The 15,722-nt window shown below is 62.3% G+C and overlaps 1 protein-coding gene across 1 annotated transcript in view; it reads left to right on the forward strand.

The window, feature by feature from the left end:
* Positions 1–373: 373 nt before the first annotated feature.
* Positions 374–15,722, forward strand: part of PCDH1 (protocadherin 1) — a 53,560-nt gene continuing 38,211 nt past the window's right edge. The window contains exons 1-3 of the mRNA XM_050905182.1: positions 374–437; positions 6,395–7,209; positions 8,812–11,004. Coding sequence (XP_050761139.1) covers positions 374–437; positions 6,395–7,209; positions 8,812–11,004 — 3,072 coding nt within the window. The remainder of the gene's footprint in view (positions 438–6,394; positions 7,210–8,811; positions 11,005–15,722) is intronic.

Below are 15,722 nucleotides of genomic sequence, written 5' to 3' on the forward strand. Positions count from 1 at the left end.
CCCGTGGTGGCGGCGAGAGGCGGAGGCAGCGGGGGGGGGAGGGTGGGGGGGGTGGGAAGGGGCCGTGCCTGCGCTGCGCTTCCCTTGCACATCCTCACACACACCGAGGGACGGAGGCGGGCACGGACGGAGCTGCCCACCGGGGCTGCCGCCAGCCCTGCCGCCGCCGCCGCTCCGCCGGAGGAGCCGCAGCCCCGGCCCGGGGGAGGGGGGCGGTTCCCACGGGACATTTTTTTTTTTTTTCCCCCTCCCCTTTTTTCTTTTCTTTTTTTCTTTTTTTTTTTTTTCTTTTTAAATTTGGTTTTCATCCGTGGATAACGATCGAGAGGAGCCGGGGGGGTGGGGGGAGCCCGGTCCCGGCGGGGAGGAGGCGATGCAGACGCCGCTGGATCAGCGCGCAAGGGGCCGGCACGGAGCGCAGCGCCGTCCGCATCCAAGTAAGAGCTGCGGCAGGGCCGGGAGCCCCCGCCCGCGGCCGCGGAGAGCTGCGGAACGGTGCGGGGCGGTGGGGAGCGGTGCGGGATGCTCCGGGCGGGAACCCTCCGCTGTACGGGAGCGCGGGGCCGGGCGGCGGCGGGAGCGGCGCTGGCGAGCATCCCGCTCCTCTCCGCGCCTCTCCGCGCCTCTCCGCGCCGGGGTGCGCGGGCGGCGGCGGCGGGACGCGGGGCTCCGCAGGCAGCGGCGGCGGGCGGCTCCCGGTTACCGATCCCGCCCGGCGCTGCCACTTGTTGTGCGGCGCGGAGCGGGGCCAGCCCGGGCGCGGGCAGGGTGGGTGGCGTGGGGTGGCTGTGGGTGTGCGCGGCTGTGTCGGGGTGAGCGCGTGTTTTTTGTTTTTTGGCTTTTTTTTCCTGTCGGGGGTGGCTCTGGGTGTGTGTCCCCCTTCCAGCCCTGGGTGTGTGCGCCCGGGGTGTGAGCGCGGCTCGGGGTGCGCTGGTGCGTGGGAGCGAGAGATAAGTTGCGGATAAGCTGGGAGCCGGCTGGGAGCCGGGGCGAGCGCTGGGTGCTGGGAGCGGGGCTGTGCGTGTGCGTGTGTGTGTGTGTGTGTGTGTGTGTGCGAGAGGAGCGGGGTGAAGGGGTCTGGCAGGTGTGCACGCCTGTGTCCGTGGCGGGGTGTCTCTGCGTGTGTGTGTGCGTGTGCCACTGGGGTGTGGGTTACAGGAGTGGTGTGCGTGTCGAGGAGCGGGCTGCGTTTGTGTGCGGGGAGCGGGGTGCGCGTTGGTGTGTGTTACAGGAGCGGGGGGTGTGCGCGAGTGAGTGTGTCAGCGGGGTGTGCGTGCCTGCGCCTTAGAAAATCCCCGTTTCCCTGCCTGTACGCGAGGCTGAGCGTGAAGCCGGTGCCGGGAAAGCGGCTCCCGTGTGTTTTCCGCGGGTGTCTGTGTGCGTGTATGTGTGTGTGTATGCGTGTGTGTGTGTGTGTGCGCGGGGCTGGCGGGAGGCGCCCCGTTCGTCCCCCGGGGCTCTCCGGGGAGCGGCGGAGCGGGATGCTCCGTGCCCGGAGCCGGCGCTGCCGGGGCGCTGCCGGCTGCGGGAGCCTCAGCCCGGGCAGCCCCGCCGGGGGCCGGGGAGCCTCGGCCGCAGCGGCCGGGAGCGGAGCCCGGCCTCCATCCTCCCTCCCCGCCGGCGGGGGCGGGTGGGGGCCGGGAGCCGCGACTCACCCCGGCACCCTGCGAGGTAGGGGGGTCCCCTGTCTCCCCTCCCCAAGTCCCCCCCAGCCTCTCCGGGCTGCAGTCCTGAGGGAGAGCCGCTCCCGCTGCTGCCGACTCCCTGCGGCCCTGTTGGGGTGTTTCAGGCCCGCGATGTATTTGTCTTCCCCCAGGGCCCCCCTCCAGGCCGGGATGGCGGGTGGGGTGGTGGCAGGATGGGACAGGACCCCGCAGGATTCCGGAGGGGCTGTGGGGGACCCCCGGGGTGGGAGGATGGGGGCTGCCGCCCTAGGGAGGCTCTGACAGGTCTCTGCTTCGCTGGCTGCCAGAGTTGGAAAGGATGTGGAGAAGGAGGCAGGAGGAGGGAGGGCCCCGGGTTTCGCCCTCTTTGAATCACTGTGCAACTCCTGAGAGGTGATTTTGGGGTAAAGCTGTTCACAAGCAAGTGAGGTTCCTCTTCACGGGGTGCTCCAGCTCGGGGCACTTGGGCCCAGCCTGCATAAATGCCGAGCAGCCGCAGTGGCAGCCGGAGCCGAAGGAAACCGTGGACGTGCCACAAAATGCCCAGGATTCAGCCCATCCGTGCCTTGGATGCAGGACTGAACATCAGTGGCCGATTTTTGGACAATATGGTCCTTGATCTCAGCCCCTCGCGCGGTGTGGAGCCGTGATCAGCATTTGCTGCTTGCTCGGATGTTGCTCCGACTCCAAGCATCAGAGCAGAGCTTGGGGGGGTGTGGGGGATTAGTACTTGTGTGCTCAGTGCAGGGTTTGGATAGACTTGTAAGCATGGCTCCGAGCCATGCAATCAGCCGTTGGGAGCAACAAGAGGGTGGACTTTGGTGCCCGTTCCCGGAGCGGTGCTGCCTTCTGTGGAACGGGGCCAAGGGGCTGTGGGAATCACAGGGAGCACAGGCTTGTTCAAGCAGTTGCTTAAATTCTCGGCGCTTTATAACCTCTCTCTCATTAGGGCTTGTTTTTTTTGGGGGGGGATGGCTGAATTCTGTAGGATTTTGCATGCCACTGTCCTCCGAGAGCTTCCCAGTCATGCATTAAGCAGCGTGACTAACGCCTCTCTCATGTGGTTCAGTCTCTCTCACACTCTCCCCGTAGGGAGAATTGTGTGTGCGGAGGAATAGTTGTTTTGGGAGGGGTTTTTATTTTTAAGTGCTCTGTGCTCTGCCAGCAGGTCGGAAAAAGGTGCCTGGCACTGGAGAAAAAAGTGTGGGATGGTCCTTAGATCCCATGGGAAAATAGCCCGATGCCTTGGACTGGCCCCTGGGAAGCCTCTGTCTCCTGCACAGACGTGCTTTTCCCCAGTGGTGGAGGCTTCCTCCTCCTCCTCCTCCTCCTCCTCCTCCTCCTCCTCCTCCTCCTCACGCCCAGCTCTGGGCTCTCACGTCTGCGCTGTGTCATTCGCACCCCTAGACACCAAGTAGGATTCCTTTCCCTGGCAAACCCGGGGCCCCTCATGCCTGCCAGCAGTCCCTTGCAGGGCGATGGTCCCGCTTGGGTTCCCAGGTTTCCTTCACCTGTGGGAATGGGGCTTGGGTTCAGGCTCCAGCCCCTTTTTTGGAGCAGAAAGCATGGGTGCTGGGCACCCTTGGGTGACTCCCTTCCTCCTCCAGGCTGGCACAGGGCTCCTGGCGTTTCCAGCTCCTGGGGCCCTCCCTCCCGGCTCAGTCAGGGCCTTGTGAGGCATCGCACTGCATTGGGACTGCCACCTTTACCTGAGATCTTCCACCTCACACCAAGGCTTAGTCAGGACGGCGCTACGTCATCGGCAGTCACGGCCCAGCCCAATGCAAACAGGCTTGTGCAAACAGTCTGGCGGCGAGCGCGGGTGCCTCTCCCGGCCGGGGCATCCTCCGGGAGCGCCTTCCCAGCGGCTGGGGCTGCCCGTCTTCCCCTTCTCCCCATCCTCGCCGCACAGCCATTTCCAAACGGAGCGCAGGGCAACGGGGTGATGAAGCTCAGTGCGGGTTCGGACACCCCATGAAGGCAGGTGGGCATGTGGAGGGCGTCCGGTGCGAGCGCACACGCATGCTGCGGGCGGACACGCGCGTGACCCAGTCGGGGCATGCACACGCACATGGTGCAAGTACCCCCGCACGGGGTGACATCACACAAAGGCACACCCGGCGGTGACAGGGGCATGCGCACATGCTCCCCCGCGCAGGCACACGCGTTGCTCAGTGCACACGCACGAGCGCTCGGTGCAGGAATGCGAACTCGTGTCTGGTGCACAGGCTCTCCCTGTGCAGGCATAGATGTGCTCCTCGCAGTGCATGCACGCATGCGGCACACCTGCACACCCTGCTAGTGCACATGTGTGCACATGTATGCTTTTTCCTACGGACACACAGTCGTGCTCTGTGCAGGTGCACATCCACCCAAATGCTCATAGTGCACACGCGGGTACATGCACACTCAGTGCAGACACACACGTGTGCGCGGACACACGTTGCTGGGTTTCGCCTGTATTGATGCAGAGATGCGTTGTGTTTCTGCTCAGCTTCTTACCTCCTCTGTCCTCAGCCCTGTGCAGGGGTGGAAGAAGTCTTGTTTGCCTCTTCCCTTCCTCCTGGGGACGTACATCTCAGAGATATCGGCACACAGCGCTGGTCTGGACAGTTATGCATGCCCTCAGCAAGGTGGAAATACCTCTTCTCTGCATGAAGGATGCTTGCAGGACAAGGGAGCAGAGTCAAGCTAGGCTTCAGGGCCATAGTTTTGTCTCCAGAAACAGAGATGTATTTTCACCTGCGGAGGGAGAGCTCCTCTCTTCCGTGCCACCGATGAGGCACTTGTCCGTGGGGAAGCGGAGGGGTGGAGGGACTGGGAGCTGCTGGCTTGCGGGAAGTACCAGGGTGGACAGCGCAGGATGCTCCACTTGTTGAGGATCTGTACGATGCCAGGGTAACCAGGAATTAGGCACTTGCTATGTGGCACCATGGAGGGGAGATGGTGGAGGAGCACTCACCCATCCCACAGGCTGGGTGCAGAGCATGGAGAGAGCGAGCGATGGGAGTGCCGAGAAAGGGTTGCTGCTGTGGGGCCGTGGCAGATGCTTGTGGCTGTTGATTTTAGGGCACCCAGCCACTGGGCTTTCTGGGTGCCGGTGAGCTGGGCTGCACCCCTTCACACTCACGGCTCAGCAGAAGCTGCGTGGGTGCGCCTGGACGCTGGAGGAGGAAGGTCTGTTCCCGGAATGGAAAGTGGGGGACGGGAAAGCTGGTGGCCAAGCACAGCACCAGGCAGGGGCTTGGTGACAGAGCGTGTGGCTTGGCGCAGAAGGGGATGGTCTCTATGGGGCTGGCGGTGCGCCTGGCACTGCCTCTGCAGTGTGTGCATACTGGGAGGAGGTTTCCAGTGGCTGGGTGCCTGCGGTGCAGCGTGTGCAGTGTGCGTCTCTGCAATGCAGGGGGGCAGTACTTCTGTCACTGCCTCTGCGGCGGGTGGGGTGGACATTGGCACTGGGTGGGTGGCGCAGGGCTGCCCATGTGGGGCAGGGTGAGCACTCAGTGCGTGCGTGCAGTGTCCCAGTCTGGAGTGGGAGGGAATGGGAAGGAACAGTGTCTGCAGTAAGCGAAAGGAACAGTATTTGCTGGTGCAGGGTATGGGGTTGCCTAGTGACTGTGCAGCAGAGGGGAGATGCTGTGACTCCCATTGCAGTGTGCTGGGGCTGTGCAGTGCCGCTGCTCCGCGGGGATGCACAGGGTCTGCCCTGTGGGGTACGTCTGCACTGCAGTGCAGGGTGGGCAGTGAGCCTGTGTCCCTCTAATACAGGGGTAGGCAGTGCCCCTCTTTCTGTGAGGGGCACAGGTCGATGGCAGTGCCCCGCATGCCGTGCAGGATGGATGATGCACGGGGCTCCTGCATCCCTGCAGTGTCGGATGGGTGGTGCCTTCGCATCTCGCAGTGCGAGCCTGGCAGTGCTGCTGTGTCGGCAGTGCAGGGAGGGCAGTGCTGCTCTGTCCCTGCCATGGCAGTGCCCTGGGTCCCTGCAGTGATGGATGAGTGGTATTTGTGCAGTGCAGGCAGTGCCCTGAATCCCTGCAGTGATGGATGGGAGGTAGCTCTGTATCCTGGCAGTGCCCCATGTCCCTGCAGTGCTGGATGGGTGGCAGCCCTGCAGCCCTGCAGAGCAGGCAGAGCCCCTGCCCCCCTTTTGGTGCTCCTGTTTCTGCAGGGCTGGCAGATGCATGCAGTGCCTCTGTGTCTCCGCTGTGCGTGGCAGGCAGTGGCCCTGCACTGTGTGGCACACAATGCTCCTGTGTTTCTGTGGTGAGAAGCTGTCTCTGAGCCTGGCCGGCTCCCATCGGGTTGCTGGCAGCAGGCTGCGTGCAGTCCACCCTGTTAGTGTGCCTCGTTGGGTCTAATTACAGTTTGCGTGGTGACGAAGAGGGTGGACAGTGGCAGGAGTGCCTTCCTGCAAGTGACAGGAAGCCAGGGCTGAGGTTTCAATGACTGGGTTGCTCACTCGAGCAGGGCGTTGCAGGAACTTTGCAAGCCAGGACCGGTCCTCCTGGGCACTTGCTTGCAGAGGCTGCCAGGAGACCATGGCTGGGGCCAGGTCTGCCAGGCGAGCCCCTGAAGCCCCTTCCCTTCGGGGGGCTGCTTTGGGACCATGTGCAGTCCTGCATGGCACAGGGGATGCACCCAAAAGGATACGCCAGGGGAAGTGGGCTGGGGCGGAGCGATCCCAGGGGCCTGGGGCTGCCTAACCTCCGGTGTCCGTCTCCTTGCAGCTCCCCTGCAGCGCAGGATGAAACCGCTGGCATCCTGCCTGGGTCTGTGGCTCCTCTTCCAGCTCCCTTCCCTGGTCTCTGGGACGCGTGTGGTCTACAAAGTGCAGGAGGAACAACCCCCCAACACCCTCATAGGGAGCCTGGCCTCTGACTACGGCTTCCCGGACGTGGGGCACCTCTACAAGCTGGAAGTGGGGGCCCCGTACCTACGTGTGGATGGCAAGACTGGGGACATCTACACCACGGAGACCTCCATCGACCGGGAGAGCTTGCGTGAGTGCCAGCACCTCCTGCCCGGACAGCCCTGCTTCCTAGAGTTTGAAGTGTCCATCACTGACCTCATCTTGAACAACAGCCCACGCCTGCTCGAGGGGCAGATAGAGGTGCTCGATATCAACGACAACACCCCCAACTTTGCCTCGCCCGTTCTCACCCTCTCCATACCCGAAAACACCAACATCGGGACGCTCTTCCCCATCCCCCTGGCCATGGACCGGGACTCAGGCCCCAACGGCGTTGCCTCCTACGAGCTGACGGCTGGTCCGGAGGCACAGGAGCTCTTTGGGCTGCAGGTGGCTGAGGATCAGGATGAGAAGCAGCCACAGCTGATCGTCATGGGGAACCTGGACCGGGAGCAGTGGGACTCCTACGATCTGACCATCAAGGTGCAGGATGGAGGCAACCCACCGCGGGCGAGCAGCGCCCTGCTTCGTATCACCATCCTGGACATGAACGACAACGCACCCAAGTTCGAGAAGGCCCTGTATGAGGCAGAGCTCTCCGAAAACAGCCCCGTGGGGCACTCTGTCCTCCAGGTGAGTGTGGGGGCTTTCTTCTCCTTTCCAGCTCCCCTCCTGCCTGGCTGCAGCAGGGACAACCCTGGGAGCATTTATACGGCCGCTTGCTGCCACGGTTCCTCAAAGGAGGAGGGAGCCTAGAAGGGTTGCAAGCCATAGGAGCCCACAGTGTCACCCGGGGCCAGCGGGCAGGCAGGTCCCTGGGATGTCACATCTGCTAAAGCGAGGTTGGAAAGGATGTGCGGGAAGGTGCAGCCAGAGCCGGGGCTGCAGGACGTGACTGAGGGGCAGCAGCAGGGCTGGCGGGTATGCGGGAGCAAGGCTCTGGGTTACGGGGAGGGCTGGGACCTGAAGTCCACGGGGAGTCTGGCTTCATGCCAGACCGGTCTCAATGCTGCCCGCACACAAGACATAGACCCTTTCATAAGTGGCATTCCCTTGGCCGCTCCATGGAAACTCAGGCCCGCACAGGAGATGGGGGGCAGGCAGCATCCCTGCTGCCCGTCTGGGGGGCTGCCCATGACTCCGGGGTACCTTGCTGTCGGCAGGGGCCAGGGGCTCTGCCCCATCTCAGGCAGCGGTGCAAACTGGCCCAGGGAGCCCGAGGGGGTGGATCTCGGTGGATTTGGCTTGGAGGGGGCATTGAGATGATAGTAGCCGACATCTGTTTATCTGCCGCTGCCATCTTAATAAGCGGAGCGCAGCCAGCTCTCATCTGCTTGCTAATTCTGATGTGAATTTTTTAAGAATTCATTTTTCACTGTTAAGAGAATGGAAGTTGGAAGCAGATAAGGGAGCTGCACGGCCGGGAGGAGAATGGGCTGAGACGCCGCTGCTGCCATTGCTCAGCTTTTATCTTTCAGGGGGAAAATGACTTCCGCCTTTTTTGTGAGTGGAGGTAAAAGGTGGAATTTACATTTAACAACTTTCGTTCTCCATCCAAATCTGCTGAGCAAGATAACGGCGGAGCAGCAAATGGTGCAGAGAAGAGGCTGCTCGGAGAGCCGATTAGGGAGGCAAATGTTAGACAAACCTCATCTTCTTTAGAAAGCAAATAATAGGCGTAGAGGCAGGTTTATGCGAATGCAGAGCTCCTGACGGGCGGGCAGGGACTGCTGGTGCCGTGCAGAGCTTAGGCAGCCCTGGTCCCCGCTTGGCTGCATCCCTGAGTGCCAGGATGGAGCTGCTGCAGCTCTGCACAGCCTCGCCTCCCTCCTCACCCTCACCTCGGCCAGGCAGCTGCTCAAGCCCCTCTTTGGGGAGGGTTTTGCGGACGGGGCACAGCTGGAGACATCCCTCCCCGCTGCTGCCTGGGTCGCAGCAGCACGGGTTCCTGGAGGATTCCCTGCGTGCCGGAGCTGGCCGGGAGAGGAGCATGGCCAACCGGCCCAGCCGGTTTTGCAGGAAGAGCAAGGAAAAAGCCTCCATGCCGGAGGGCCACTCCCAGCTGCTCTGCCGGTCCCAGGCTCTTTGCCCCATAGTCCTTGGCCCCAGAAGAGGAAATCCTGGTTTTTCCCCCCAGCCATCCCCAGAGGAGACCGCAGCGGGCAGCACGGCGGTTTGCGGAGGGGCTCGCACCGCCTTGCCCTCCTGCTCACCGTTTCTCCCTCCATCCCGCAGGTGAAAGCCAACGACTCGGACCAGGGCGCCAATGCCGAAATTGACTACTCCTTCCACCAAGCCTCAGACATGGTGCGCCGGCTGCTGCGCCTGGACCGCGCCACGGGGCTCATCACCGTGCAGGGGCCCATCGACCGCGAGGACGTCAACATCCTCAAGTTCTCCGTCATGGCCAAGGACAAGGGGGCGAACCCCAAGAGCGCCCGCACCCAGGTGGTGGTCACCATCAAGGACATGAACGACAACGCGCCCTCCATAGAGATCCGGGGCATTGGGCTCGTCACCCACCAGGATGGCATGGCGAACATCTCGGAGGACGTGCCAGTAGAGACAGCAGTGGCTCTGGTGCAGGTGTCCGACCGAGATGAGGGAGAAAACGCCGTGGTGACCTGCGTGGTGGCTGGTGATGTCCCGTTCCAGCTGCGGCAGGCTAGTGAAACAGGGAGCGACAGCAAGAAGAAATACTTCCTACAGACCACCACGCCGCTGGACTACGAGTCGGTGAAGGAGTACACTATTGAGATTGTGGCGGTGGACTCGGGGAATCCGCCCCTCTCCAGCACCAACTCTTTGAAGGTGCAGGTGGTGGACGTGAATGACAATGCGCCTGTCTTCAGCCAGAGCTTCACCGAGGTGGCCTTCCCTGAGAACAACGAGCCCGACGACCTGGTGATGGAGGTGAGCGCCAGCGATGCTGACAGTGGCTCCAATGCCAAGCTGGTTTACTCCCTGGTGACGGACCCCTCCTCCAAGGGCTCCTTCACCATTGACCCTGACTCCGGGGAGATACGGGTGAAGGCGGTGCTGGACCGAGAGCAGCGGGAGCGCTACGAGTTCTTGGTGGTGGCGGCAGACAAGGGCAGCCCCAGCCTCAAGGGCACAGCGTCTGTGGCCATCAACGTCATGGACAGGAATGACAACGACCCCAAGTTCATGCTGAGCGGCTACAACTTCTCAGTGATGGAGAACATGCCGCCCCTCAGCCCTGTGGGCATGGTGACGGTGATCGATGCTGACAAAGGAGAAAACGCCCGCATCCAGCTGTCGGTGGAGCAAGACAACGGGGATTTTGTCATCCAGAATGGCACTGGCACCATCCTCTCCAGCATCTCTTTTGACCGGGAGCAGCAGAGTACATACACTTTCCGACTCAAGGCAGTGGACGGTGGGGATCCTCCCAGGTCTGCCTACGTAGGGGTGACCATCAATGTCTTGGATGAGAATGATAATGCTCCCTTCATCACTTCACCCTCCAATGCCACCTACAAACACATCCTGCCCCACACCAGCCCTGGCCAGCAGGTGAGCAAGGTCAAGGCGGAGGACATTGACTCTGGCGTCAATGCAGAGCTGACCTACAGCATCACAGGAGGCAACCCCTTCGAGCTCTTCCAGATCTCCCCGCACAGTGGAGACATCACCCTGGAGAAGGAGATCCTGCGCAAGCACCATGGCCTGCACCGCTTAGTAGTGCGTGTCAACGACAAGGGCAAGCCCTCGCGGCACGGCACGGCACTGGTGCACTTCTACGTCAACGAGACGCTGGCCAACCGCACGCTGCTGGACACGCTGGTGGGGCACAGCCTGGACACACCGCTCGACATAGACATCGCCGGAGACCCCGAATACGAGCGCAGCAAGCAGCGAAGCAACATCCTCTTCGGAGTCATTGCCGGCATTGTGGCCGTCACCCTGGTCATTGTGCTGGTCGTCCTGGTGCGCTACTGCCGGCAGCGGGAGGCCAAGAGTGGCTACCAGGCAGGCAAGAAGGAGACCAAGGACCTGTACGCACCCAAGCAGGCCAGCAAGAGTGGTAAGAGTAAGAGCAAGGTGAAGAAGAGCAAGTCTCCGAAGCCGCCCAAGCCCACGGAGGATGAGGAGGAGACGGGGCTGCAGAAATCGCTCAAGTTCAACCTCATGAACGACTCTGTCAGCGACAGCCCCCGAATCCACCTGCCCCTCAACTACCCGCCAGGCAGCCCAGACCTGGGTCGCCACTACCGCTCTAACTCGCCGCTGCCCTCCATCCAGCTGCAGCCTCAGTCGCCCTCTGCCTCCAAGAAGCACCAAGTGGTGCAGGACCTGCCGGCCACCAACACCTTTGTTGGCACCGGAGACAACAACTCGACGGGCTCCGAGCAGTACTCGGACTACAGCTACCGCACCAATCCCCAGAAATACACCAACAAGCAGGTAGGAGAGCTCATCCTGAGGCCGGCAGCGGCCCCTCCCCTGCACCGGGGAGCCATCTGGACAGAGGTGTGGGAGTGAGCGTGGACTGGCCCCCAGCCCTGCATGCGCGGCCTGGGGGGCTGGCAGAGGACTACCCCGGAGCCGAGCCACGGAGCCTGGTCGTGGGGCGGGGAGGGGATGGGGATGGTGGTGGTGGGAGGCCAAAAACTGTCCGAGCCCTTGTCAGAGCGCCCGGGGCTGGGTCCTGGCGGCGCTGCCTGGGTGACGGTGATGTGAAGGGCGCTGCATGCGTGTGCCTCTGCATGTGGAGCTCGGGGGAGGGAATCCCACCCACCCGGGTACCCTTTGGGTACCGGCTCTAAGAGCACCCAGGAGGGCAATGCCCGCCCTCCCATCCATCCCTCTGCTTGGGCTGACTCGTGGGGAGGAGAGACCGGTCCTGCTCCTGCCACAGCTCTGGGCAGCAAGTTTCCAGCCCTGCCCCTGTCCGGGGAGCAGCGAGGAAGGCGCTAGCCTTGCTGTTGCCAGCCCGGCTCTGCTGGTGCGGCTGAATCTTTTGCCATCCCTGCACAAAGCTGCCCAAAAGGGAGTTTTGCACCCGCTGTGGCTGCCCAGGCAGGTGGGGCTGGGTGGAGGAGCAAAGCTCTACCTTTTTCCCAGGCTCAGGCTCTGGCTTCCCCCAGGCTTGGGCCCTCTGCCATAGCCGGCGCGGTGAAAACCGGGCTTCCCTTAGCGCGAGCATCGGGCCCGGAGCTATGGCTCTGCGGGAGCCGTGCTGCAGCCGCTGCAGAGGGGGAGAACGGATCCCGGCAGCCAGGGAGCTTCCTTCAGGCGGCACGGGTCCGGCCGTGTGCCGGGGCTGGGTCTCGTGCTTGGGGCTGGAGGAGCGGGGCACTGGGGTCTCTGCTGCGTGCTGCGATCGGGTCACTGCTCTTGGTCCAGCCAGGGGTTTCTGCTGCGTGCGGGGCAGGGCGGAGGTAGGTCTTGGCTGCGGACTGGGAAGGGCTGCTCGCTGGTGTGCACTGGAGCTTGGAGCCGTCCCAGGAGGTCGTGGGATGAGCCCGGAGCTTGCAGGACCCTCTTTCTCCTCAGGCTGTCTGGCCAGTTAGCTTGCACCACGTTTCTGCTTTGGCGCCTGTCGGGTCTATCCTTAACTAGCTAGGGAGGGAGAGGGGGGACGAGTGCCTGTGGCTTTGCCTTCTTCCTGGGGCCCCGTGGGTGAGGACCACCCACTCCCCCACCGTGCTGTACCCTCTGTGCCCTGTGGAGACCCATGCTCCCTTCTTTGTACCCCGGTGAGCGGCAGGCTGGGCTCCTGCCGTGGGGCTGAGCTCAGCTGCCCTGTTGGATTTGACTTCAATAAAGTTTTCTATTTTTGAGCCGTTGTGCCTTATTTTCCCTGCTGCCCCTGAAGATGCTCTTGCTCCCAGCAAATTCCCAGGCATCTTTTCCATGTCCTCAGCCACCAGAGCACCCAGGCCCCGCAGCGCCCAGAAGTGATGCTCACGTGGGTCAGCCATCTCCACAAGCCCTCCACTGTGCCCCAGCATGGCCAGTCCAGAGGCCTCATGGCGCTGACCCCCCTCCCCAGACTGACAACTCCCATCTCCAGTCACTGCCTGGCCCTCTAAGGAGACAGCTTCCTCCAGAACACATGCATGTACATACACACACACATGTACATGTGTGGATGTGGAGGCAGTCTGAGCCACGGACCAGCTTTCTTCCATCCCAACATCCCCCTGCATAGCTTCTCCTGGTTCATCCCCACATCCTTTTGAGACCCACCCATGTCCCAAAGCCAGCACATGGAGGAGCAGATCCCTGCCACGCGGTGCCTGGCTAGCATGACCCAAATCCTGCCGGTGAGGGCTGGAAGACGCCTGCCACTCGCCCGCCGCAGTGCTGGAATGAGGACGCAAGCGGTTGCAGATGGAGCCTCGGTGCGTCAGCAGCGCCGGGGGGAAGCACCTGAAGCAAGGCGCTCCCCCACCCTGGGATGCGATGGGCACCCTTGCAGCGAAGGAGAGGTCCTCCCAGGCAGGCTTTGCTGGTGGCGGTGGGGCTGCGGGAGGGCGTTGGAGCCAGGCAGCCACGCTCCCCCTAAAGATGGCTCTGCCCCTCCTGGCAGGCAGGTTGGGGGCGATGCTGCTGCCGTGGGGCTTGCTCAGGCTCTTGTCTCCAGCGGGATGGAGAGAGGATGGATCCTGGTAGGCAGGAGCAGCACAGCACCCCTTTCCCAGGCCTTGGATGGGGCCATCCTACACCCCCCTCCCCCCAGCCAAGCATCACATCTCAGGGACCCCCTCCCCAGCCACTCCGTCCTCTTTCTCACGGTTTTTCTTTCAAACTGGGCAGACATCCCTGTGCCCGTCACACCAGCTTCACCTCTTCCCCAGGGGCTCCAACCGGCCGCACCAGGCTGCTGGAGAAGAGGAGCTCTGGCGCTGGGAGAGATTAGATCATCCGGGGAAACCAGTGGTTCTGGCTTCGGTGGTTTCAGCCCTGTGCCAGCCTTGGCTCTCACAGCCTCCTAGTTTGTTTTGCTAACAGCATAAGGTTTTATCTTGAACCGTCCAGGAAGTGTCTGGGCCTCCTAGGCAGGCAGGGCTGGGACCTGCGGGGAGATGCGATGGCTGCAGAGGAGGAAAGGAGACACCAGCAACCACCTAAATAGCTAGTCCCCGCAGGGCTGGGCAGGGCAGTCTTGGGGCTTGGCTCAGCGTTGCTATCTGCTTCCCTTTGGGAACTTTCTGAGAGAAGTTTCCCTTCCTTCCTTGTCCTCGGCAGCTCTTTGATGAACCTGGGGTGAGAACGCAACCTCTCAGATGCTGGCGTGGGGAGCATCTCTTTCTTCTGCCCGTCTCCCAGGCTTCATCCTTTGGGGCTTTTTTATACTGGAGGGGGCTATACTACATCCTTTCCTGGCTGCACAAACCCAAGATTGCCCCGGGTCCTTACAGCCCCCCACCATCTGAGAAGCTGGCTGGAGTGGTGTTAACTTCAGTGTGCTACTGCGAGCTCAGCAGAGGTGCCTGCACCTGCCTGCAGGCTCAGGAGCACTGTGCAGTATTAATTACTCTCTGCGGGGGGCGGGGGGGATAAGAGGAATATTTTAACTGTAATGGACAGAAATGAAATTGTCTTGTTTTAGAATTTAGCTTAGAGTCTCCATAAATTGCAGGTTTAGGTGTTGGCAGATGTCTGGGAAAGTCTCCTACTGTCCTGGGTCAGTGGATTTTCTCAAGGTCGTTCACGTGGAATGAGCTGATAAATGGATCCAGCGACGAGCTGCAGATGGAGCTGAGGGTTCATGGGGGACCTGCCCTGTTTTTCCCCAGTTTCAGAAAGACACTGTGCTGGGAGCAGTTCCCAGGCACTGCAAATCAGCTCCCGCTCCCGGGATCAATTGCACTTGGTTCAGATTTGGCTCTGACGTGCAGAGACCGAATGAGGGAACGTGTCGGTGAGGTTCCGGGGGCTGCAGTGCGGGGGCTGAGCCCTAGCTGTGCTGGGAAGAGCGGCTGGGCTCTGCCAAACAACTATGAATGCACAGCGGCTTGTGAGCATCAATGGGGTGCTTGTGGGCACTGGGGGAGCACAAGAGGGGGCGAGGAGTGGGTCGTACACCGTGCCGGCTTCTGGGGAGCTGGTGAGGATGCTGAGAGCCCCACGAGCAAGGCAGGAATGTGCAGTGGCTCCTGGCAGGTCTGTGCTGGGGGACTTCGGTTTATGGCAGGAAAGGGTGCCTATGCCTGGGAGAGCACCGTGGGGCATTTGGGACCTCAAAATGAAGAGCTTCAGCCATGGGAGACGAGCAACCCCGTGGTACAGCCTGGCCTGTACAGCCAGAGACAGCGCGGGTGTGCGCAGGCTGTGCTGCAAGGGGAGGTGACAGCGGGGTGTGCTCAGCCTGCGCTCCGTGTGGGAGGTGACAGCGGGGTGCTCGCAGCCTGTACCCCACGGAGGGGTGGCACAGAGGTGTGCGCGGTCTCTGTGGCCGGGGGTGGCGGAGGCACGTGCATGGGCTGTGTGGCAGGGGTAGGCGATGCAGGGGGGTGCAGCCTGTGTCTCCTCTGGGAGGAGGTGGCACAGGGAGGGCTACAACCCCTGTCCCGGGAGGAGGTGGCAGCCGGGTACGTGCAGCCTGTACTGCAGCGGGAGGAGGCATGGGGGGGTACACAGCTGGTACCACGGGGAAAGGTGGCACAGGGTTGTGCGCAAGCTGTACTGTGTGGAGCGGTGGCAGCAGGGTGTGCACAGCCTGTACGCGGCAGGAGGTGACAGCGGGGTGTACATAGCGTGCAGCCTTGGGCAGGTGATGACTCCTCTGTAAGCAGCGTGTCTGCAAGGAGGCAGTGGTGCTTACTGTCCCTATCCCATCAAGGAGAGCATCGGGTCTCTCCTGCCTGACGGTCCCTGGCCCCACCAGCACTAGGGACCTTGTCCTTTGCTCCCTTGAAGGCTCGCCCAGCCTGTGCTGCCTGCCTGGGCCTCCTCACATCGGGCTGGGCTGCCTGGATGGCTTGCAGCTCCAGCCAGTTCCCCTCTTCCCACCCTGCTGAGCCAGATGCTGCTCATTCCTCCCTGCCCTCCTTTTCCTTTCACTTCTCACACCCCCAGGCTCTCCCTGCCTGATGCCCGTGGAGCCAGTGTTGGTCTGTGGTGAACACGGGCTTCCCTAGCTTGGATCTGAGAGACTTCTCCTTTTTTTTCCT

Source organism: Gymnogyps californianus, chromosome 14 (genome assembly GCF_018139145.2).
Source record: "Gymnogyps californianus isolate 813 chromosome 14, ASM1813914v2, whole genome shotgun sequence".
In the NCBI taxonomy this organism is placed as follows: domain Eukaryota; kingdom Metazoa; phylum Chordata; class Aves; order Accipitriformes; family Cathartidae; genus Gymnogyps; species Gymnogyps californianus.